Source organism: Cetorhinus maximus, chromosome 4 (assembly GCF_964194155.1).
Source record: "Cetorhinus maximus chromosome 4, sCetMax3.hap1.1, whole genome shotgun sequence".
NCBI lineage: Eukaryota > Metazoa > Chordata > Chondrichthyes > Lamniformes > Cetorhinidae > Cetorhinus > Cetorhinus maximus.
The window spans coordinates 137,042,159-137,068,154 of record NC_135882.1 but is presented as its reverse complement, the minus strand read 5'-3'; the positions used below and the strand labels follow the sequence as shown (position 1 = coordinate 137,068,154).

Here is a 25,996-nt window from a genome sequence, read left to right as displayed (position 1 = left end):
CTTAGCTGGGAGCCACACTTCACTTAAGTGATCAATTATTTAGTTATGAGTCTAGATAGCGAGTGTCGGGAGAGAAACAACCATAAAGGGAATGAAGGCCAAAACTAGTTCTGTGCTCATCTAACATCCAAACAGTAATGTCTAAAAACAGAAGGAAAGAATTGCATTTACATTGCGCCTTTTGTAACCACAATGACGCCCCAAAGTATTTTATAGCCAATGAAATATTTTTGAAGTGTAGTCACTGTTGTAATGTAAGAAATGTGGCAAACTATTTGCACAGCAAGCTCCCACAAACAGAGGTGTGATAATAAGATAATCTGTTTTTGTGATGCAGGTTTTGTGATCCCAAATTAAGGGATAAATATTAGCCATGACATTGGGAAAAACACCCCGCCTCCTCTTGAAAATTGAGCCAACAATTACCAATTCTTCCAAGCACTCAGTACTTCTACAGCAGTAAGTAATAAACAGCTAATATATAAATTGTTGATGATCTCTTGAAATAGCATTGATGGTGAGGTTGGAGGCAGGGGAGGGGGAAGGGGAGTTCCACTGTGTTGCTGAACATATGTTCAGATGCACATGTTTAAAAGAAGGTAGCAACCTGAGTGGCAAGGACGAAAATGGCTGCTCTTGCATCAAATCAGCATTAGACTCTGAACCTGCAGACTCCCGACACATGCATCTAACATCCACACTAATGGTCTCAATAAGTTTGGGAAAGGCAACACAGGTGGGCAAAAATGACATACATGCCATTTTTCTATTAAAATGTCACCCATAGTGCTGAAACTACTGGCACTATAGAGCCGGATTTTGTGACCATTGAGTTAGCACAATTGGAAGGTCAGTAGATATGTATAAGTTTGAGGAGAAAAAGAAGGAAAAGGCATTCTAATTAGAAACATTGAAATTGAAACATGCGAAGCAGCAGTAAGAGTAATGCAGGCAGCAAGAAGATAGACAGCCAGAGGAACAGGGATTGCACAAGGGATCATCACCAATCTGGGTATATCCTTTCACATTGGTAGGTCAAACCCACTGGAGGTGGCTGCACAGTACTATGCAATCGAGAGGGAGTGGCCTTGGAAGTGCTTAATATTGACTCTGCACCCCATGGCATCAGGTCAAACATGGGCATGGAAACCTTTTGATGATTACCACCTATCGCCCTCCCTCAGCTGGTGACATAGTAGTCCTCCGTATTGTACACCACTCAGAAGAACCATTGAGGAAGCGCTGAGGATGTGCTGAGGGCCAGAGGGAAAATTTTATTCTAGCGCAATCTGTAACTTTGTGGCCCAGCATATCCCTCACTCTACCTATCACATCAAGCCAGAGAATCAAACCTGATTCAAGGAGGAGTGTAAAAGAGCACATCAGAAGCAGCACTGAGCTTATCTAAAATGAGGTGCCAACCTGGTGAAGCTACAATGAAGGGCTACATACATGCTGAACAGTGGTAACAGCATGCTAGAGAGAGAGGGCTAAGCAATCCCGCAACCAATGGATCAGATCAAAGTTCTGTGCTCTGTCATGTCCATGAATGGTGGTGGACAATTAAACAACGAATGGGCGGAGGAGGCTCCATGAAAATATCCTCCTTTAATGATGTCAAGGCCCATGGATGATCCATCTCGGCCTCCACCTGAGGTCACCACCTTCACAAATGCCAGTCTTCAGCCAATTTGATAAGCTCCATGTGATATCAAGAAATGGCTGAGTGCAACAGATGCAGCAAAGGCTAAAGGCCCTGACAACATCATGGTTGGGGTGCTCTAAAGACTTGAGCTCCAGAACACGCCTAGCCACAGTGTGCCAGTACAACTGCAACATTGACACCTCTCCAACAAAATGAAAGATTGCACAGGTATGTCTTGTCTGCAAAGAAAGAAGGGCAAATCCAACCCCACTAGTGTACTCTCAATCATCAGCAAAGTAATAGAAAGTGCCATCAATAGCACTTACTCACCAATAACCAGCTCACCAATGTTCAGTTTGGGTTCTACCAGGACCACTCAGCACAGGACCTCATTAGAGTCTTGGCTCAAACAAAAGAGCCAAATTCCAGAGGTGAGGTCAAAACAACAAGGGCTGCATTTGATTGAGTGTGGCATCAAGGAGCCAAAGTAAAATTAAAGTCAGTGGGATTCAGGGAGAAGATCTCCACTGGCTGGAGTCATAACCTAGTACAAAGGAAAATGATATGGTTGTTGGAAGCCAATCATCTCAGCCTCAAGACATCAATGCAGGAGTTCCTCAGGGCAGAGACTAGACCCAACTGTCTTCAGCTGCTTCATTAATGACCTTCTCTCCATCACAAGGTCAGAAGTGGGGAATTTGCTGATGACAGTACAGTAAAGTCCTGCCGCTCGCAGGGGTAACGTTCCCACGATATCTCGTAAACGACGAAATCACAAAGGGGGGAACACATTTTTGAATGGGATTCAATTAGCTCTATTCCAGCCATGCGAGGGCAGTACTGGGCTCTCCAGCAAATATGTGGTGTAGTACCTGTATGGAACAGACAGGGGAGCCTCTGAGCAATACATCAGTGAAGGTTTAAATTTGAATAGAGCCGTTATTGTACTTCTGGTCGTTCCGTCATGACTGCTGTCTCCCCAGGTAAAGAAGAGAGCAAGCGAGGATAAACCGCGGATAAGTGAGCATTGCTCATGCGATGGGCAATGCTTCCAGAAAGTAAAAAGTGTGGTAGGTGTATTTGTGAACAAGGAAGTCGCAAACTGTGGGACTTTACGGTATTCAGTTTCCTTCACACCTTCTTAGATGAAGCAGTCCATGCCCACATGAAGCAAGACCTGGACAACATTCAGGCCTGGGGTGGGAGGGGTCTCTACTGACTAGAAACTTAACTGAACTAACAAAAATAGTGTGACTAAAAGAACAGTTCAGTGGCTGTGTATTCTGTGGCAAGAACTCAACTCCTAATTCCCCATAGCCTTTCCAAGACACAAGTTAGAAATCTGACAGAATACTCTCCACTTGCCTGGATGAGGATGAGCACAGCTCCAATACCAATCAAGAAGCTTGACGCTAACCAGGGTGAAGCAGCCAGCTTGACTGGTGCCCCATTCACCACCTTAAACATTCACTGCCTCCATTACTGGTGCACCATAGCTACTCTGAACTATCTACTCTGAACTATGCACTGCAAAAACTTGCAAAAAGCACCTCCCAAACCTGCGACTCTACCATCCAGAAGGACAAGTGTAGCAGGTGCATTAGAGCGCTACCAACTGCAAGTTCCCCTCCAAGTCATCCACGACGGTGTGTTGGGAATATGCTGCTGGGCCTCGATCATCACGGGGTCAAAATCCCAGAATTCCCTAGCCAACAGCACTGCGAGATTACCCTTACCACATGGACTGTAGCGGCTCGAGAACAGAGCTCACCACAATCTTCTCAAGGAGAATTAGGGATGGGCAATAAATGCTGGCAATGCCCACATCCCATGAATAACAAAAAGAGACCAATTCTATTTAAGGCTGAGGAAAAAACTACACCATTGTCAAATTGGTACAGAATCCTGCATCAGCAGTAAGTTGAGTCACAGAATGAGGCCAACCATTTTATTCAATTAATGGTCTCCTTATTTAAGGAAGGAGGTAAATGCATTAGAAGCAGTTCAGAGAAGGTTCACTAGACTAATATCAGGAAAGGACGCATTGCCTTATGAGGAAAGGTCAGACAGGCTAGGCTTGTATCCACTGGAGTTTAGAAGAGTAAGAAGCGACTTGATTGAAACCTTTAAGATCCTGAGGGGTCTTGACAGGGTGGATGTGGAGAGGATGTTTCCTCTTGTGGGAGAATCTAGAACTAGGGGTAATAGTTTAAAGATAAGGGGTTGCTCATTTAAGACAAATATGAGGAGAGTTTTTTCTGAGGGTTGAGAGTCTTTGGAACTCTGCTTCCATTGCCATTTGCAAAGGAGAGTATTTGAATATTTTTAAGGCAGAGCTAGATATATTCTTGATAAACAAGGGGATGAAAGGTTATAAGGGGTAGGTGGGAATGTGGAGCTGAGGTTACGATCAGATCAGCCATGATCTTGCTGAATGGCAGAGCAGGCTCAAGGGGCCGAGTGGCCTACTCCCTGCTCCTAATTTGAATGTTCGTAGGTATTTTTGTTTTTAATTCAATTGCATTCCAAACTTTAAACAAAGAAATAATATTCATAGTTTCATCTGGACATTCAATTTGTGTTTTTTATGTTTATATATTTATGCCTTTAACTATATATTATGACAGTATCATGAAATTTGTTCAACATATCTTCATGTGATACACCTCTTATGTGACAAGTGATCATGAGATTACTTCTGCTATTATTGATAAACTTGCAACCATTAGTACTGTACTCAAGGGTTAAATGTCTGAAAATTCTCTTTCTAGATTCACCATTACCTGCTTTGCCGAAATGGTAACAATTTCCCTACAGGAGATGTAATAGTCAAACAGTTGACCAATGCAGAACTTACCCAATCTGGTCTATCATTCTGATCAGCGTGTCGTGGATTTCGTTCAAGTGGGGGTACAGAGTAGTCCTTCACAGGTGTTGTGAACTCCACAGGCCCCGTTCCTGGCAGAGGTAGCTTTAATAAGGGATAACTATGATAAATCAAAGCAAAAGAAAATTAAGTACAAAAATCCCAGAAATACTTTCAATTATTTTCCCCTCAACTATTCTTGTGATGTCTTGACACACTTGAATTACTTCTAAAGTGCAGCGAGTGACTTATTGTGTTGGAAAGGCATTGTAAAATAATTTTTTTTTTTTCCCCCAGCTCAGATTCTGACAAACAATATTAGTCAAACTACATTGCTGAGGCTTCACCATCCACTCTTGCACATACTTAGCATTCAGGATCTAATCCAAAGTCACAATTGTGTTATCTACCAAAGTATATTCGGTTGGGTGCAAATGTAAATCATACAAGTAGCAAGCTACTCAAAATTAAATATCTATCCTGTATTTAAGGAGGAGGACAGCATTTTACTTCAAATTCAAGTAAGATAACTTGTATGATTCATCATATCAAATTTTTCTGCCATCCAGTGTGACAGTCAAGCAAACAACTATACATCACTATATACATAAAATTCAAAATGCTATCTGGAGTTAGAAAGTCAAAATCTATACATCGCAATTCAACATAATTAGGAATATTGTATGCAGTCTGCAAGGCAACTGATGTGGAGGTCTGCTGAGAAAGTGAGAAGATAGGAAAATCATTACTCTGCAAGTATCTCCTCCTCCCCATAAAATAAGTACTAGACAACAACTTGCATTTACCTAGCACCTTTAACATAATTAAATGGTCCAATGCGCTTTACAGGAACTTCAAACAAAATCTGACACTGAGCACATAGAGATATTATGACAAATAACCAAATGCTTGGTCAAAAAGATAGGTTTTAAGGAGCATCTTAAAGGAGAAAACTGAAATGGAGGTTTAGATTGGGAATTCCAGAGATAGAACATTGGCATTTGAGGCATGGCCATCTGTGGAACAATCATTAAAATCAAGAGGCAAGAATTGGATGAGAACAGAGATTTTGGGAGGGTTGGAGGAAGTTACTGAGATAGGGAGGGGTGAGGCCAAGACATGATATGAAAACAAGGATGAGGATTTTAAAACTGAGGTATTGTCAGACAAGGGAGCAGTATTGGTCAGTGAACAAAAAAGTGATGGGTGAACTGGACATGATGCGAGTTAGAAAAGCAGAGTTTTGGATGAGCTCAAGATTATTTAGGTGGAAGATCTGGAATAGTCAAGTCTGGAGGTAAAAACAACATGGATGAGGGTTTCAGCAGCAAATGAATGAAGGGGGTCAGGGTAGGGCAACATTGCAGAGGTGGAAGCAGGTAGATCATGCGGATGAGCTGGAAATGCAGCTGGAAGCTCACCTTGGAGTCAACTATGATGCCGAAGTTACAAATCGTCTGGTTCAGCCTCAGGCAGTTGCCAGAGAGAGGAATGGAGTCAGAGGCTAGGGGAGGGAGTTAGTGGCAAGGTCTGATACAATGGTATCGATCTTTCCGATATGAAGCACCTGAGGAAGACTCTGGAAAGGGAGAGTTATCACCTAGGAGCTGTGGTACATGCTTGAAAGATAAGATAGGGTGAAGGATAAGGTAAGGTGAATGGTTTATGCATTTGTGTCAAAGGAAGGTTTCACTTTTTAGGACAGTGTGATTAGCTCAGGAGAAGCATTACAGTTTGGTGGACTTCACCTTAACCCAACTGCACCATGTTCTTAAATGATAAATGAAGAGTGGGGTAGATTTTGAAGCTGGATATCCTGGTAAGGAATGATAAAGTTAACAACAGAAATAGGAAATGTAGCAAAACATGTGAAAAAGTGAAAGTGAACAGAAAAGAGGTCAACTGAAGGCAGGGAAAGAAAAGAAAGAAAAACTATATGTGTCAACCATGATTCAGTTAGTCGTACTCTCGCCTCTGAGTCACAAGGTTCTGAGTTCCAAGGCTTGAGCACAGCAATAAAAACTGATACTCCAGTGTAGTGATGAGGGAATACTGGACTGTCAAAGATGCTGCCTTTTGGATAAGATATTAAACCAAGGCCCATCTGACTGCTTGAGTGGATGTAAAAGATCCCATGGCACTATTTCAAAGAGATGAAGGGAGTTATCACTTGTGCCCTAGCCAAAATTTATCCCTTAATCAACATAATAAAAATAGATTATCTGGTCATTATCACATTGCTGTTTGTGATAGTTTCCAGTGCATAAATTGGCTGCCATATTTCCTTACACTTGAAAAATATTTCATTGGCGCTTTGAGATGTCTGGTACTTCTGAAGAACTATATATATAAATTTTTCTTTCAATTACGCAAAGGAAAAATGTTAAACAAGTTTGGAAAATGAATGAGAAAAGTGTCCACCCTAAGTTCTATACAGAAATGCTAGGAGCTTGCAGAGCAAATAGGGTACCCGTATATCTACGATGAAGAAGAAAACTATGATATATTAGGAATCAGAGACTTTTAAGGACTTGGACTGGCTGATAAATATGCAAGTATAGGTCCAAAGAGATAAGAGCATAAGCATAAGAAATAGGAGGAGTAGGCCATTCAGACCCTCAAGCCTGCCCCACCATTCAGTAAGATCATGGCTGATCTGCCCCAGGCCTCAACTCCTCTTTCGTGCCAGCACCGCATAACCCTCAATTCCTCGCTATTTTAAAAATCTATCTAAGTCCTCTTTAAGTACTTACAGTTATCTAGCCTCCACAACTCTCTGGGGTAGAGAATTCCAGACATTCACTACCCTCAGAGAATTCCTTCGCATCTCAGTTTTAAATGAGAGTCCCCTTATTCTGTAAATATGTCCCCTAGTTTGAGATTCTCCCACTAGTGGAAACATCTTCTCAACATCTACCCTGTCAAGCCCCCTCAGAATCTTGTACATTTCAATAAGATCACCCCTCATTCTTTTAAACTCTAATGAATAAAGGCCTAACCTGTTTAGCCGTTCTTGATAAGTCAACCCCTTCATCCAAGGTATCAGCCTAGTGAATCTCTTTTGAACTGCCTCCAATGTCAGTACATAACTTTGTTAAATACGGGGACTAAAACTGTACACAGCACTCCTGGTGCAGCCTCAACAACACCCTGTGCAGTTGTAACAAGACTTCCCTACTTTTAAACTCCAGCCCCCTAGCAATACAGGCCAAAATTCCATTTGCCACCTTAATTTCTAGCTACACCTGCATGCTAACCTTTTGTGTTTCATGCACAACACCCAGGTTCCTCTCTGCTGCACATTTTTGGAGTCTCTCCCCATTTAAATAATAGTCTGCCTTTTGATTCTTCCTACCAAAGTGCATGATCTCACACTTTCCAACATTAAACTTCATCTGCTAAGTTTTTGCCTACTCACTCAACCTGTCTATATCCCCTTGCAGATTCCTTATTTCCTCATGACAACATGCCCTCCCACCTATTTTTGTATCATCAGCAAATTTGGATGCAATACACTCTGCCCCTTCCTCCAAGTCATTAATATAGATAGTAAATAATTGAGACCCTAGGAGTGATCCTTGTGGCACTCCACTAGTTATGTCTTTCCAACCTGAAAAAGACCTATTAATCCCGAATCTATCTTCTGTGTGTTAACCAATCCTCAAACCATGCTAATACATCATTCCCAATACTGTGAGCTTCTATCTTGTGCAATAACCTTTTACGTGGCACCTTATCGAATAAGAGAGGAGCGGTTATGTATGATTTAAAAAAAGTCTAATAGTAACTGAACTGGGCAACGTGAGTTCATTTAGAAGCTCTGGATACTTTGTGCATCAGGCTGAATGAGAAACATAGGAAAAATTTAGGCAAACGACAGAATTAGAACAGTTTATGCTCAATTCAGAGGAATATTAAAGGTAGAAAGGTAGATAAATTGCAATGGGAGATTTCAATTTGCCAGAAATCATCTGGGAACATTATAGTGAGATTAAGAAAAGTAAATAGTTATTTTCAGACATGATTATGAGGTGTTAATGATTCAAATGATTATATAGGAGGGGGAGTAATACAATTAAATTCATAAATCAACTAGCTAAATGTGGTGCTTGAAGGGGGGAGGGTTCAATTGAAGGGAAGCTTAGAGAATTAAAAAAAATGAGAGCAGAGGTGCAGGGTAGTGAAGAGGCAAACGATAATCAAAGTGTGACAGGAAGGGGCAGAAAATATAAGCAGAAGAGTGCAGCAGAAATTAGAGCCAGAATGAGTAATAATGGTATAAAGTCAAAACTTAAGGCTCTTTATCTGAATGCACGCAGCATTTGTAACAAGATAGATGAGTTGACTGCACAAATAGAAATAAATGGATATGACTTGATAGCTATTACAGAGAGGTGGTTGCTGGGTGACCGAGACTGGGAACTCAATATTTAAGAGTATTCGACGTTCTGGCAAAAAGGAAAAAGGGGTGAGGTAGCTTTGTTAATAAAGGAAGGTATCAGTGTGGTGGTGAGTAGTGATATAGGTGCAATAGATCATGATGTGGAATCAGTTTGTGCGGAAATAAGGAATAGCAAGGGGAAGAAGTCAAGGGTGGGAGTCGTCTATAAGCCCCCTAAGAGTTGCCTCACTGTAGGACAAAGTATACACCGAGAAATAATGGAGGCGTGTAAGAAGGGTGCTACAGTTGTCATGGGTGATTTTAATCTGCATTTTGATTGGACAAATCAGATTGGCAGGGGTAACATGGAATACGAATTTGTAAAGTGTGTCAGGGATTGTGTCTTAGAGCAATACGTTGCAGAACCTATCCGGGAACAGGCTATTTTAGATCTAGTAATGTGTAATAAGGTAGGATTAATAAGAGATATCGTAATTAAGGATTCGCTAGGGGGTAGCGATCACAACATGGTGGAGTTTCAAATTCAGTTTGAGGGCGAGCAACTCAGATCTCAAATCAGTGTCTTCAACTTAAATAAGGGCAATTACAGAGGTATGAAGAAAGAACTGTCTAAAGCAGGCTGGGAAAATAGACTAAGGGGAAGGTCAGTGGGTGAGCAGCGGCAGACATTTAAGCAGATATTTCATAACACTCAGCAAAAATGTATCCTGGTGAAAAAGAAGGCTGAACCACCCGTGGTTAACAAAGGTGGTCAAGGAGAGTATCCAATCAAAAACTAAGACATACAAAGCGGCGAAAGCTAGTGATAGGCCACTGGATTGGGAATTTTTTTTTAGGAACCAGCAGATGACTGAAAAGCTAATAAAGAGGGAGAAAATTGATTATGAAAGTAAATAGGCAAATATAAAAACAAACAGCAAGAGCTTCTACGGGTATATAAAAAGACAGTAGCTAAAGTGGGCATGGGGCACTTGGAGGATGCGACTGGAGAATTGATATTGGGAAACAGGGAAATGGAAGATAATTTAAACCAATATTTTGCATCGGTCTTCACTGTGGAGGGCACTATAAACATCCCAAAGATATCAGATAAGCAAGGAGCTAATGGGAGGAAAGATCTTGTAACAGTCTTTATCATGAGGGACAAAGTATTTGACAAACAAATGGGACTAAAGGCAGACAAGTTGCTAGGAACTGATGGCCTGCATCCAAGGGTTTTAAAGGACGTGGCTGCAGGTATAATGGCAGCACTGGTCGAAATATTCCAGATCTCATTGGTTTCCAGGAGGGTCCCAGTGGATTGGAAAACCGCTGATGAGATGCCCCTGTTCAAGCAGGAAGGGAGACAAAGAGCCGGAAACTATAGGCCAGTCAGCCTAACATCTGTCATTGGGAAAATGCTAGAGTCCATTATTAAGGAAGAAATAGCAGGACATTTAGAAAAACTTAACATAATCAAACAGAGTCAACATGGTTTTGCGAAAGGGAAAACATGTTTGACAAAGTTGCCAGAATTCTTTGAGGATAAAACAAGTAGAGTTGATAAAGGGGAACAGGTGGATGTAGTATATTTGGATTTCCAGAAGGCATTCGCTAAGGTGTCACATAAAAGGTTATTGCTAAAGATAAGAGCTCACAGTATTAGGGGTAATGTATTAGCATGGATTGAGGATTGGTTAACACATAGAAGACAGAGAATCGGGGTTAATGGGTCTTTTTCAGATTGGAAAGAGGTGGATCAGTTCTAGGGCTTCAATTATTTACTATCTATATTAATGACTTGGAGGAAGGGGCAGAGTGTAATGTATCCAAATTTGCTAATGAGACAAAGATAGGTGGGAGGGCATGTTGTGACAAGGACATAAGGAATCTGCAAGGGAATATAGATAGGTTGAGTGAGTGGGCAAAAACTTGGCAGTTGGAGTTTAATGTAGGAAAGTGTGAGGTCATGCACTCTGGTAGGAAGGTCAAAAGGCAGACTATTATTTAAATGGAGAGAGACTCCAAAAATGTACAGCAGAGGGGGGATCTGAGTGTTCTTGTGCATGAAGCACAAAAGGTTAGCATGCAGGTGCAGCTAGAAATTAAGGCAGCAAATAGAATTTTGGCCTGTATTGCTAAGGGGGGGGGGGGTTGGAGCTTAAAAATAGGGAAGTCTTGTTACAACTGTTCAGGGTGTTGGTGAGGCCGCACCAGGAGTGCTGTGTACAGTTTTAGTCCCCGTATTTAACAAAGGATATACTGACATTGGAGGCAGTTCAAAAGAGATTCACTAGGCTGATACCTTGGATGAAGGGGTTGACTTATCAAGAACGGCTAAACAGGTTAGGCCTTTATTCATTAGAGTTTAAAAAAATGAGGGGTGATCTTATTGAAATGTACAAGATTCTGAGGGGGCTTGACAGCGTAGATGTTGAGAAGAAGTTTCGACTATTGGGAGAATCTCGAACTAGTTCGCCGACGCGTAAAATGACGCGGGGTGACGTCCAGCAGAACTCCTGATGTCTCTGTTTCATTTCCATTTTCAGGTCAGCAGGGGTGCAGCCAAGTCAGCTGTGTGCCCGTCAACCTGTCAACGGGTTATGGAGGTCGTTAATAAACAAATTTAGGTAATTGACAGGGCTGCCCGTCCAACCTTAGGGTTGGCGGGCAGGCCGGGAACCCTGGCGGGCTTAAGAAAAAGCATGAAACCTCATCCACGGGCAGGATGAGGTTTCATGAAGGTTTTTAAATATTTCACAGCATCACACAGTGCAGAAGAGGCCCTTCGGCCCATCGAGTCTGCACCGACACGTGAGAAACACCTGACCTACCTCCCTAATCCCATTTATAGCACTTGGCCCATAGCCTTGAATGTTATGACGTGCCAAGTGCTCATCCAGGTTTTTTTTAAAGGATGTGAGGCCACCCGCCTCCACCACCCTCACATGCAGCGCATTCCTGACCGTCACCACCCTCTGGGTAAAAAAGTTTTTCCTAACATCCACCCTAAACCTCCTGCCCCTCACCTTGAACTTATGTCCCCTTGTGACTGACCCTTCAACTAAGCGGAACAGCTGCTCCCTATCCACCCTGTCCATGCCCCTCATAATCTTGTGCACCTCGATCAGGTCGCCCCTCAGTCTTCTCTGCTCCAACGAATAGAACCCAAGTCTAACCAACCTCTTTTCATAACTTAAATGTTTCATCCCAGGCAACATCCTGGTGAATCTCCTCTGCACCCCTTCCAGTGCAATCACATCCTTCCTATAATGTGGTGACCAGAACTGCACACAGTACTCCAGCTGTGGCCTCGCCAAGGTTCTATACAACTCCAACATGACCTCCCTACTTTTGTAATCTATGCCTCGATTGAGAAAGGCAATTGTCCCATATGCCTTTTTCACCACCCCACTAACATGCCCCTCCGCCTTAATAGAGGTTCGAGTAAAAGTGATGGACATGTCCCAACTCATGTGACAGTGTCACATGAGGGGACCTGTGTCAGGGAAAGTTTTAAAATATCTGTCTTAAAAGTTTTAATTCCGAGGCGATCTCCCTGAGGCAGCACTCAGTGTGCTCCTTCGCGCGCATATGCGAAAGAGCGCACTTCCGGCTGAGGGAATCCCCCCGCCCACACAGGGAGTGCATAGCGCTTCCTGGCGGACACCCGTTCCTACACTTCCCCCCCAATAGGGGGAAATTTTTCCCATAGCTACAGAATAAGGGGACTCTCATTTAAAACTAAGATGCGAAGGAATTTCTTCTCTCAGAGGGTAGTGAATGTCTGGAATTCTCTACCTCAGAATTTTGTGGAGGCAAGATCACAAAGTATTTAAAGAGGAGGTAGATAGATTTTTAAAATAGCAGAGAGTTGAGGGTTATGAGGAGCTGGCATGAAAGAGGACTTGAGGCCTGGGGCAGATCAGCCATGATCTTATTGAATGGCAGGGCAGGCTTGAGGGACAGAATGGCCTACTCCTGCTCCTATTTCTTCTGTTCTTATGTAAAATAAAAAAATTGATGAGCAATTGTGCAGCCTCTTTCACGACCTCAGGATGTCCCAAAGCGCTTTAAGGCTTATGAAATACTTTTGAATCATAATCACTGTTGCAATGTAGGAAATGCAGCAGCCAATTTATGCACAAGTTCCATCAAACAGCAATGAGCTAAGTGACCAGGTAATTCTGCTTTAGTGATCTTGGCTTGAGTCATAAATCTCCATCTCTTCTTCAAATTATGACACAAGATATTTTACATCCACTTGAGGAGCTGATGGCGCCTCAATTTAAGGTCTCATTTGAAAGATAGCACCTCTGGCAGTGCAGTATTCCTTCAGTTAACCTGAATTATGCAGTCCAGTCTCTGAAGTGGGACTTGTACGCACAGCCACTGACTCGGATACGAAAGTGCTACCTACTGAGCCATGGTTTTATGCATGTAAAATATTTTTGATCTTAGGAAGGTAGGCTTTGAAGAGATGAGAAGGCAGTAATAATGGAAGAGTCACACAGACTTGTGCATCGTAGCAACAAAGGGCAGGATTTTCCCCTTGATGGGGGCGGTTGTAATGCCGACTGCTGCCCACGTTCGGCTTCACACCACGATTTCACACTAGCGGGTCAATTAAGGATCGCGAGCGGCAGTGCTGAGGGCTGCCTGTGCAGGTGGGGGGAGGAGGGAGAGCAGGCCTGGCATGCAGTTCGCGATCGCTTCAATCTCCCTGAGGCACGGAGCTGCCTCAGGGAGATTGAGTACTTTTAAAAAAATTAATAAAGACAGTAAAAATTTAATAAAACATGCCCCCTCATGTGACTCTATCGTGGATGAGGTTTCCTAAAAAATCTAAAGGCCGCTTGGCCTTTTCGCCTGCCCTGCCAACCATTAGGTTGGATGGGCAGCTTAGATTTCAAGTCAATAAGGTTGTTAATGGCCTTAATAGGCCTTTTAATTATCAGCAGGCGTGCAGCCGACTCCGGCGCACGCCTGCCGAACGAAATACCGCGCAAGTGTGCTGTGACATCGGGACACAAACCTGATGTCATCGTGCATCATTTTAGGCTCAGGCATGTCAGGCGTGCGCCCGCATGCCGAGTGTAAAATTCTGCCCAAAGGGTAAGTGCGCTAAAATGAATATAATTAGGAGGCTGCAGAACAAATACAATCCAAGCTTCAGTAGAAGAGGTAAGAAACCAAATGTGATCAGCAATGTGGCAGAAAATGCAGAAAATCTTACATTAAATATGTGGCTGAAGGTACGACTAATGATTAGAATGAATACAAGATAAAATTAGAAACTAAAAAATTTATGGATACAGCAGAAATAGAAAGTGACAGCAAGATTGCAACAAATATAGAAAAGAATGTCAAAGGTTTGTATTCACAGGAAAAAAGGTAACAAAGCAAACAGTGGTAGCAGTACGACATCCTGAGGTCTTATAACCAATGACCAAAGAATGGCAATACGTCCTTAACAACTTATTTGTATTGGTATTTACAAACCATTGAGAGTATCTGGACACAGATTGAAGCTTAGATATGAAAAGATGAGTACACATTTAGGTTGTAAGCCCAGAATAGCTTGCACAGAGAAACAGTGAAAGAAAGGGATGCTATTAATTTTAAGAGAGTGAAGAATCTTTTTGGTAGACAGGGATAATTAAATAGTATCAGAGGTAAAATACATTAAGAATGTGAACACCAACGAAGTTCCTCACAGATAATGGTGGAGAATTCACCAGTGATGAATTTCAAGATATGTGCGAAAATTTAAACATCATAGTTTATGCACACTGCAGCTGAGAGTCCTTTTAGTAATGGTCTTTGTGAAAGAAACCATGTGGTAATAGACGACGTTACATAAAATACTGGCTGATCAACCAGATTGTAGGGCGGTGCACACAAAGAACTCTCCGCAAATGGTTGGGGGGTACAGTCCATACCAGTTGGTGTACATAAGAAATCCGAAGTTGCCATCGGTGTTATTGGATGCTCCCCCTGCTCTAGAAGGGACTAGCATTAGCTCCATCTTTTCTGCTCATCTGAACGCTTTGCATGCGGGCAGAAAAGTTTTCATTAAAGCTGAGGGTTCGGAGAAAATTCGGTGAGCCCTACAGCACTGCATAAGACTATCGGGAATGCAGTTTAGACAAGGAGACATGGTATATTATAAAATGGAAGGCCAGAAAGAGTGGAAAGGACCTGGCAAAGTAATAGGGAGTGATGGGAAAGTAGTAATTGTGCAACACTGCAATCAAACTGTTAGGGTACATTCTTCACGGTTAATTGGTACTGATTATACCTTTACAGGTTCTGAACAGGATATAGAATGCGAGGACACACACACACGGTAGTTATGAGGAGCAGACGGCAGCAGATACAGGGTTGAGTGACTATGAACCGAGTAATACTGAGGTACAGGACAACGTTATTCATCCAAAAGGGCAACTACCCAAAGTAGGAACAAAGATAACATACATGCCAGAAGGGACCAATGTGTGGAGGTATGCCACTGGTAAATACAAACATTGGCTAAATGTGCAGGATGAAGGACAGAAGACAAGATCTATTGATTGGCAAACTGAGGTAAAGATGTGGAAACCCAGAAAGCGCAGTATGAGCGGGACCCTAGAAAAAAATCATAGACTTGCTAATGGGGTTCTGCTCGCATGGGAGAATGATCATATAATAGCAGTCCAGAAAGGGAGAGGAATGTGAGTAGAGGCCATAGCTTAACAAGAAGGACTAGAGAGCAAGCTAGCAAACTCAATAGAAGTATAAGTCCTTATGACCGAGAAATTCTAGTAGCTGCTAATAAATTGGAAAATAAGCTGATAAAGGAAGTCAAACGGAAACAAAGTTGGAAGGAATTTGGGGTACATTCTGGAGTACCTGACAAAGGACAGTTAGCTTTATCTCACAGATGGATCTGTACAGAAAAGATACTCCCAGGCGGCACATATAAGGCCAAAGCGAGATTAGTGGCCCGAGGCTTTGAACAGAGACCAGGAGATCAGGATGTCAGAGTGGACTCGCTTAAGTAAGTTGGAAGATTTTTTTTTATAGCTATTTTGGCATCCTATTCGTGGGAGTGCAAATTGATTGATATAAAGGCTGCATTTTTACAAGGGGAGAAGTTTCAAAGGGAAGTTTTTTTGAAACTGCCCAAAGAAGCTAGGGATGTAGAAGGAAAGCTATGGAAATTGAACAAGTGTTTATGGGTTGAATGATGCATCAAGAATATGGTATTTTCCCGTGAGATCTGTCCTGTTGAAAACAGGTTGCATTCAATTAAAGGCAGACCCTGCGATGTTCTAGTGGTACCATAAGGAGAAACTAGCTGGAATCTTTATCATGCATGTTAATGATTTCCTTTGGAGAGGCTCTGTAGAATTTGAACAATGGGTAATTGAGAAGGTAAAGGAGGAATTCAAGGTCGGAAGTCAGGCTTCAGTTGCCCTTAAATACATAGGTTTAGACATTAAGCAGAGCATGTTAGGAGTGACACTGAATCAACAATCTTATCTAGAAAATGTTAATCATATTCCAATAACTCGGGTTAGATCCTCCCAAAAAGAGGATCCTGCTACCAAGGAAGAAACAGAACAGCTGAGAAATTTGATTGGGCAGTTGAACTGGTAGTGCACTCAGACTAGGCCTGATGCTAGTTATGGTGTGTTGGAGCTGAGTACCGTGATGAAACATGCTACAGTTCTGAGAGCAAATAAAACACTTAAAAAATTAAATTCTGAGATGTGTGCTCAAGTTTCCAGCCTTGGGTGATGCAGAAGATATGAGGTTGGTCATTTTTAGCGATGTTTCACATGCCAATCTTCCAGGTGGATACTCTAGCACAGCAGGGTTTATCATATTCTTGGTGGGAAAGAATGATAAATATTGCCCGCGGGCTTGGGAGGCTAAGAAAATAAAAAGGGTAGTGAAAAGCACCTTAGCTGCTGAAACGCTGGCCTTGGTAGAAGCATTAGATATGGGGGTTTACTTGTATAATATTTCTGTCAGTATATTGGATAAGGGGCAATATGAGAAAAGTTTGTCCATAGAATGTTATGTTGATAACTGGTCTCTTTGGGACAACGTTCATTCTGCGAAAAGTGCCACTGAAAAAGGGCTAGGAATAAACCTAGCCAGCATAAAAGAAATGTTAGAGAGAAGAGAGATCTCTAAGACACAAGAATGGGTTGACACAAGTCACCAACTATCAGACTATTTTATAAAAAGTGCCTGTTCTAAGAAATTATTAAATGTATTGGAAGAGGGGTGTCTCATGTTATAATGATGCATAAAAAAAACATTGTTTTATATGTATATATATATATAAACTAAAAAAAATGTTCTTAACTTTTTTTCAGTTTTAATTTAAAAGAGGGGAATCTGTCAATCAGCTTGTTAAAAACAATTGCTAGTTAAACAGGTGACGGGCATTGATTATCCCATCTAAATAGAATAAAAAGATACAGCTGGAACACTTTTTGTGTGGAAGTCATTTAGAAGTCAGTAGCAGTGAGGAATTGTCTTGAAAATATACTAGCTTGAACCAAAAGGCCAGCCTGGATTAATTCTTCCACCACAATCTCTTGTGAGTAACAGTAGTTAGTAAAACATATGGGATCTTGGGTTTCATAATGGGAGGTATTAACTACAAAAGCAGGAAAGTTATGCTGAACCTTTATAAAGTTCTGGTTAGGCCACAACTGATTATTTCTGCCACTTCTGGTCAATGTACTTTAGGAAGGATGTGAAGGCCTTTGAGAAGATGCAGACAAAATTTACCAGAATGGTTCCAAGGAAGAGGGATTTTATCTTCAAGGCTGTGTTAGAGGAGCTGAAGTTGTTCTCCTTGGTGCAAAGGAGATTGGGGGGTGATGTGACAGTGATTTACAACATTATAACATGTTTAGTTAAGGTAGACAAAGAGAAGCTGCTCCAATTAGCTGATGATACAAGGACTAGGGGACTTTGGGCAAGAAGGGAAGATGTGAGCAAGAACTATTTTACACAGTAATGACCTTGAACTCTGTCTATGAGGGTGCTGGAAGTGGTGGTGATGATGAATGATTTCTAAAAAATTAGATGGGCACTTGAGAAATAAACTTAAAGGGCTTTGGGGTTAAAGGGGGAATGGGACTGGCTGGTTTGCCCTATAGAAACCCAAGCATGGACTTAGTGGACCAAATGGCCTTGTTCTGTGCTGCAACAACTGACTCTATTAGAGAGCAATTGTATGTTACATATACTGGTGAAAGTAGGCTAAGTTTATTTGTTATCTATTTTGTTACTTGTTACATTGTTTAGTAGTGTATTTTTTCTTAAGTGCTATCAAAATAGATATTAAGTAGTATTTTAACTATAAATCCCTCTTTGTCCATAAAATGTGTTGAAATAAAGATTTTGTTACCAGTTCTCAGGGCAAATAAATAAAATAGCTACATTGCTCAACTTAAGTTCACACCACAAAGCAGACAAGGCTTTTTGTAGCTGAAATTCCACTACATGGTTACAAGAAAACAATTCCAATCATTATGAAAGTTTTCTGTACCTTTACATTTCTCAGACCTTTCACTGGATTACATTAGTTGACAAGTCAAACATAAGGAATTAAATAGCCATGTGATAGAAATAATGAGAAGGTATATTTATATTTTATCACAGCTTTTGCATATAAATTGCTATATGAATGAAGGGTTACTGTACTTTCAGCTTTTGGCCCAAATATAGTCTAGACTCAACAGTAACCTCTACTTTGGCCAACAGTTTCAGCAGTTTTTGTGAACATCTTAAACAAGGCTATCTTAAATACACACTGGGACTTTTGCAATGGAACTTGCCAATGAATGTGATTGCTAACATCAATGTTGGGGGTGAGGTGGAGTTATGCTATTCTGGTCAATGTACTTTAGGGAGCTGGGACCTTAGTTTTTCACCTGTTTAATGAAAAGCCCATTTTCTCATACTGGAGTTGGAGTCGTTTTGAATTAGATTAATGGATATGATCTTATAGCCATTAGAGATGTGATTACAAGGAGATCAAAGCTGGGAATGAAATATTCAGGGGTATGTGACTTTGTTTGTTTGAAAGGACAGGAAGGAAAGAGTGGTGGGGCAATTTTGTTAGTACAAGATGGAATGCGTACGACAGCAAGAAATGATCTTGGATCGGAAGATGCAGGATCCATACAAGTGGAAGTAAGAAATAACCAAGGGGGAGAAGTCACTGATGGGAGTAGTCTATAGGCCCCCTAACAGTAGCTATACTGTAGGATGGATAATGAGGGCATGTAAAAAAGGCAGTACATTAATCATGGGTGACTTTAATCTTGTAGGTTAGGAAAATCAAATTGGCAGGTATCCAGGAGCAAGAATTCATAGTGTATTTGGGACAGTTTCCTAGAACAATATGTTGTGGAACCAACCAGGATCAGGCTATTTTGGATCTGGTAATATGTAATGAGATGGGTTTAATAAATGATCAGAGTCAAAGATCCTCTGGTAAATAGTGACCATAACATGGTAGAATTTAGCATCCTGTTTGAGTGAGAGAAACTTGGGTCAGAAACAACTGTGCTAAACTTAAATAAGGGTAATTACAATGGAATGAGGGCAGAGGAGGCTGGAGTGGACTGGGAAAGGAGTTTAGCAGAAAAGACAGTTGATGAACAATGGCAGACTTTTTAAGAAAATTGTTCATGACTCACAACAAAGATATATCCCAGTGAGGAAGAAGGATTCTAGGAAGGGGATAAACCAACCATGGTTAAGGTATAGTATAAAATTGAAAGAAAAAAACATACAATGTGGCAAAGATTAGTGGTAAACCAGGGGATTAGGAAAGTTGCAAAAACCAACAAAAGATGACCAAAAAAATGAAAATAAACTTGAGGGTAAACTAGCAAGTAATATAAAAACAGACAGCAATAGTTTCTTTAAATATAAAAAGAAAGAGGCCAAAGTAAACATAGGCCCGTCAGAGAAGGAGGCTGGAGAAATAATAATGGGGAACCAGGAAATGGCAGAGGAGTTAAATACATTGCATCAGAATTCACAGAAGACTGACTGGAAAGTAGATTTCCAAAAATACTGAATAATCAAGAACAAAAGAGGGGGAGGAAATAAATACAATAACTATCACTAGAGAAAAGGTACTAGGGAAGCTAATGGGGCTAAAGGCTGATGTATTGTAGTAACATGGAGTGTAATGAAATATACCTTCATAACCAAAGGTGCTATGAGATTCGTTGCTAGGTATCCCAGAATAAGATTTCATTATGAGAATGGACTGCTGTGTCAACACATGTACAGAAGCTCCTTGGCTGAACTGGTGGAAATTCAAACTGTACCCGTTTAAATCCACTTTCAGCGTCCGTTTGTGTGGATATAGTTTTAATTTTGTTTAATTTATAGTCCCCTGGACCTGATGGGTTGCATCCTAGGATATTAAAGGAAGTAGCTACAGAGATAGTGGATGCACTGGTAGTAATCTTCCAAGAATCCTTAGATTCTGGAAAAGTCCCAGACAATTGGAAAACTGCCAATGTAGCACCCTTATTCGAAAAGGGAGGGAGACAAAAAGCAGTTAACTATAGGCCAGTTAGCTTAACACCTGTCATTGGGAAAATGTTAAGTTTGGCCAGGATTTTCCCCTCGGCGATTTGGGAGCGGGCCCCACTTGCCAAGGGGAAAATGACGCAGGATGATGTCAGGAAGAACCCCCCGACGTCATCCCGGTCTATTTAAATCTTCAGGAGGGCGGGCGGACAGCGAAATCAGCTGTCCGCCCGCTGATCTATCAATGGCCAATTAAGGCTACTGACAGGCTAATTAACCTTGTTAAAGACCCTGCCCGTCCAAGCTTAAGGCTGGCGGGCAGGCCAGGAGCCCCAGCAGGCTCCAGGTTATTCATGAAACTTCATCAACTGGTGGGATGAAATTTCATGGCCGTTTTTTAAAAATTTAATAAACTTTGTTTCTTAAGATGTCCCATCTCTTGTGGCATTGTCACATTAAGTACATTCAAGGTTGAGATAGACTGATTTTTAATCAGTAAGGGAATCAAGGGTTATGGGGAAAAGGCAGGAAAGTGAAATTGAGGATTACCAGATCAGCCATGATCTCATTTGAATGGCAGTGCAGACTTGATGGGCTGAATGGCCTACTTCTGCTCCTACATCTTATGGTCTTATAGCAGTGCCTTTGCAAGATCCTCCAAATCCAATGGCAAGAAAGGCAGTCCAACATCTCTCCCAAGCCAACATCTCTCCCAAGCCAACATGCCCAGCACTGAGGCAATAACCAATCAAAAGGACATGTCATTTATATGCTTGACACCAGACTCCCAAAGCAACTGCTCTACTTGGAACTTGGTCACACCAGGAGACTCCTAGGAGAACAGTGAAACTTTGTGGTGTCCTCAAAGCATTCATGAAGAGGACAAACTCCCATTAACTCATGGGAGTCCCTGGCTTACAACTGACCGAAATGGAGAAGGTTCACTTGGGAAGGCACCAAACATATTGAAAGACTTCACTAGGAACACGCAGAGGCAGAAATTGAGGCTTCGGAAAGAGCACACAAACATCTAAACAATTCATCTACACATCCCTCCAAACACTACCTGACCTGCACCGAACTTATCTGCCATCTCAGAACCCATCAAACCAGAGTGGATGCAACTCATTCTCGACCATGAGGGGCTGCCTAAGAAGAAACTTGTAGTTGTCACTATAGTACTATACTTAATATATTCTCACTACATAAGTTTGGAAAGACAAAATCAGTAATTGTGCCTTTTTTCACAACTCAAGTGGACCTAACATTACTCTTTATTGAAGTCTTAGCAAAAATATTTAAGTTACTGTACAATAAACCATTTTGATGTACCAGTTGTCTTAAACTCAGAATGTATAACACAATGTAATCTTTGTTGTCTGGCTATCACTCTATATAAAAAAGACAGATATCTGAAAAGTGCATACTGGAGTGAAAACAAGCTCCAGATGTGGAGACTTTTATTTTAAAAAAAATCACCTGACCTGGAACAGTGCTGCAGTTGCTGGCTCACAGAATAACCTAACTCCCAAATTATCTATATTTCAATCATTAATCTGTGACACAGTTCATGACAAACTCAAGGATTCAAAACCCTCTGCAAACTTGCTGTAAAATCTGAGCAGACTCTTCAAAACAAAAACTGAGGAAGTGCTTCATTGTTGAGAAGCCATCTTTCAGATGAAGATGCTAGATTGAGGCCCTGTCTCTGTCCAGGTGGATGTGGTATTATTCAAAGAAAAATAACACATTCTCCTGGTCTTGGCTAACATTTCTTCCTTAGCCAACATGATCAAACGATAACCTTTCTTTTGATAGCACTCCTATCAAGTGAAGCAGCATTTCACTTGCACTTCCCTCAATTTAGTCTACTGCATTCGTCACTCCCAATGCGGTTTCCTCTACATTGGAGAGACAAAACGCAGACTGGGTGACTGCTTTGCAGAACACCTTTGGTCTGTCTGCAAACATTACCCAGACCTCCCTGTCACTTGCCATTTCAACACTTCACCCTGCTCTCATGCCCACATGTCCGTCCTTGGCTTGCTGCATTGTTCCAGTGAAGCTGAACGCAAACTGGAGGAACAGCACCTCATCTTCCGACTAGGCACTTTACAGCCTTCCGGACTGAATATTGAGTTCACCACCTTCAACACCTCTTTGTCCTTTTGTCTGTGACACCTATCACTGGCCCTCTATCCAGCTCTACCACCCACCCCCACCTTAAACCAGCTTATATTTCACCTCTTTCTATTTTTACTTAGTTCTGTTGAAGGGTCATTCAGACTCGAAACATTAACTCTGCTCCTCTCCGCAGATGCTGCCAGACCTGAGTTTTTCCAGGTATTTTTGTTTTTGTGATAGCCTTTCTTTATTGGATTTAACTTGAATTTATATAGCTAGCTATAAATGCTGATTCTTTATCAGTACAACCAACCAGATTTGAGAATTATATGATGTCTAAATGGAGTTTTAGGGGTGAACTGTGCAAGGCCACATTATAAAATGTGATGTCACTAAGATTCCAGTATTCAAAAAGAAAATGGAGGCATGTGAAATGTTCCTACTATGTCCACATGAACTGCAAAACACCCAGCATTATATTTTGTCTTTCCAAACTTGAGGTGTGCTGGGAGTGTATTTTGACCTATATAATGAACCAAGAGAAATATATTACCTTAAGAGTAATTTTCCTATCGCATGTTGCTACCAACATACTATAAGGCCAGTGACAGCACTTATATAAATATTGTGAGTACATGAAAATGGGCAAGTCAGGAGACTGCTAGGATACATTTGTATATAGTAATATCTATACTTTTAAGATAAATTGACTGAAAAATGAGCAGTCACTTCTTTGGAAATTTACTCAGCAAAATTTTGGGTTTGTATTGCACTGGGATATGATACACTTCTCCAATTGTACACTGAATGTCAACATATAGTAACTTCATATAAGGTGGAGCATGGCCTGATAGTCAAGTCTATTCTGCAACATGGTTCGACTTCTTACAATACCACTTGTAAAGTTTAATTTCCCTCACCAGTCACTCTCATTGCCTCTGAGCAATTTATGATAAATGGGTGGAGCCTCTGGAGTCAGGAAGACAGGTTGGGAGGCTGGACCAGAGGGAAACTTGCAGATTAGGGCTTTGGGCTGACAAGTTTCCACCTCTAAGCAATCTTGCTGAAAGCAAGTAAACAACAGAAGCAGCTACCTGCCTGGCAACAGTGGATAGCCAGTAATTAGCAATTGGGAGGCTATTGAGGGCAACAGGGAGGACTTGCAAATTGAAATTTTGCCAGTGCTGGAGGGGTCTCCCACTGGGTGCAGGGCCTGGCAGCTCCATAGTCGAGGTTTCCAGGCAGCAAGTGGAGGAAGGCATTGGAGCTGGCGTTTAAGCCCCAATGCTGGGGCCACAGACAGAAAAGGTGAACAATTCCTATGGAGGGTTGTCCCTTCTGCTCCATTTGGCCTACCAGTTTTTGAATTTGATGAACACTGAGGGTGCCTCATTCTCCTTGTTGTCTGAGCAGCACCCACTTCTTCTGGAGGGGCTGCTGGCCTTCCAAAGCTGCAGTGCCATATTGAGAGTGTGCTGCACTGTTAAAGAATGGTTTATTATCTTAGCTTAAAACAGCACCTAAGTACCATTCACCCCCTGAAGTGAATGTAAAAGATCCAAAGCACTATGTGAAAAAGAGATGGGGCCTGATGTCATGGCCAGCATCTATCCCTATTCATCAAAACTTTATTGTTTTAAAACACTTTTTTTGTCCTAAGTCTCTCAAATGCAAATTCTTTTTCATTCCTTTCATTGAGTGCTGAAACTTATTTCTCATCCAAGTCATCTAACTAGCAGAAATGGTTTACATCCCATCAGAGAACTTAGGAATGCAATCTGTCATATAACGTTAGGTTCTTTCTTTCTCCCCCCCCCCCCCCCCCCCCCCCCCGCAAAAAATTTAGTTAGTTATTTTAGTTAGTCACTTGTTTCTGCAGCATCAGAACACACCAGCTTAAATTTCCAGTTAAACATGAGATGAAAGCAAAATACTGTGGATGCTGGAAATTTGAAATAAAAACAGAAAATGCTAGGAAAACTCAGCAGGCCTGGCAGCAGTTATAGAGAAACAGTTAACAGTTTGAGTCGTCTGTATGACTCTTCAGAGCTAAAGAGAAGTAGGAATCTGATTGAAATGGTTTAGGAGGGGGTGGAGCAAGTGTGGCAAACTAAAAGATCAGGGATAGGTGGGAGCTAAGGAGAGATGTCATGGACACAGACAAAGGGAGTATTAATGGTGGTAGTAGTAAAGACTAAAGAAGGTGCTGATAGTGGCACAAAAGTAAGATGGCAGAATGTATTAACAGCAGAACCAGGATCAGCAGTATGAAAGCACAACATAGAAACAAGTGACACATGGCCTGGGGTGAGGGGAGAGGGTGGTGGGCATTGGATAAAAATAAATAAAGAATATTAGATTTAAAAAGGTGTAAAGATGGAGGTTGTATTTGCTGCTCCCAATGCAGCTGTCTCTACATTGGGCAGACTAAAAGCAGACTGGGTGACCGCTATGCTGAACACCTTCACTCCGTCCGCAAGCATGATCCAGACCTTCCTATCGCTTGCCATTTCAACAAATCATCTTACTCTAATGCACACATGCCTGTCTTTGGACTGCTGCAATGTTCCAGTGAAGCCAACACAAACTGGAGGAACAGCACCTCATTTTCCAATTAGGCACTTTACAGCCTTCTAGACTTTAACATGTGAGTTCAACAACTTCAGACCATGAACTCTCCTCCATCTTTACCCCTTTTTTAATCCAATATTTTTTATTTGTTTTTATTTATTCTTATTATTGTTATCCTTTTCCCCACAAATACAACCACCCCACCCCATGACCACCTGTCACTTGTTTCTATGTTGCGCTTTCAGAGCGCTGACCCTTGTTCTGCTATTAACACTTTCTGCCATCTTCCCTTAATGACACCAGCACCCTGTTTTTCCCATTACTGTTAACACTCCCTCTGCCATGTCCATGACATCTTTGTCAATCTCTGGTTAGCTCCTACATATCCCGGACCTTCTATTTTATGACACCTGCTTCACCCCCTCGTTTAAAAACAGTGTAAATCCATCAGATTTCTACTTTTGAGAAGTCGTCAGACAGACTCGAAACGTTAACTGTTTCTCTCCACAGATGCTGCTAGACCTGCTGAGCTTTTCCAGCATTTTCTGTTATTGCATGCTAAACAATACAGCTCCTATAACATGGTTTCTAAGTGTCAGATGAATCCAAGCACATGATTCATATATCCACTGAGAAATAGATTTTTTTAATACTTTGGGGGAATATTGTTCTTCTGTGAAGAAGGGAATGTGTTTTTAATTAACCTGGGCAGAGATTAATAGGAGACAGGCTGTGTGGGGGGTGTTTAAAACATAAAGGACAGGGATGTTAGGTTTGAAGTACAAGTAAATAGATTGGACCTAACTTATCTAAAAAAATATTGAGTGTTTGAATATCAAAGGGAAGT

General features: G+C 41.5%; 1 protein-coding gene across 1 annotated transcript in view; it reads right to left on the bottom strand.

Moving 5' to 3' along the window:
• scap (SREBF chaperone) overlaps positions 1-25,996 on the bottom strand; it is a 171,160-nt gene that overhangs the window by 108,777 nt on the left and 36,387 nt on the right. Inside the window, exon 3 of the mRNA XM_078540912.1 lies at positions 4,503-4,632. Coding sequence (XP_078397038.1) covers positions 4,503-4,632 — 130 coding nt within the window. The remainder of the gene's footprint in view (positions 1-4,502; positions 4,633-25,996) is intronic.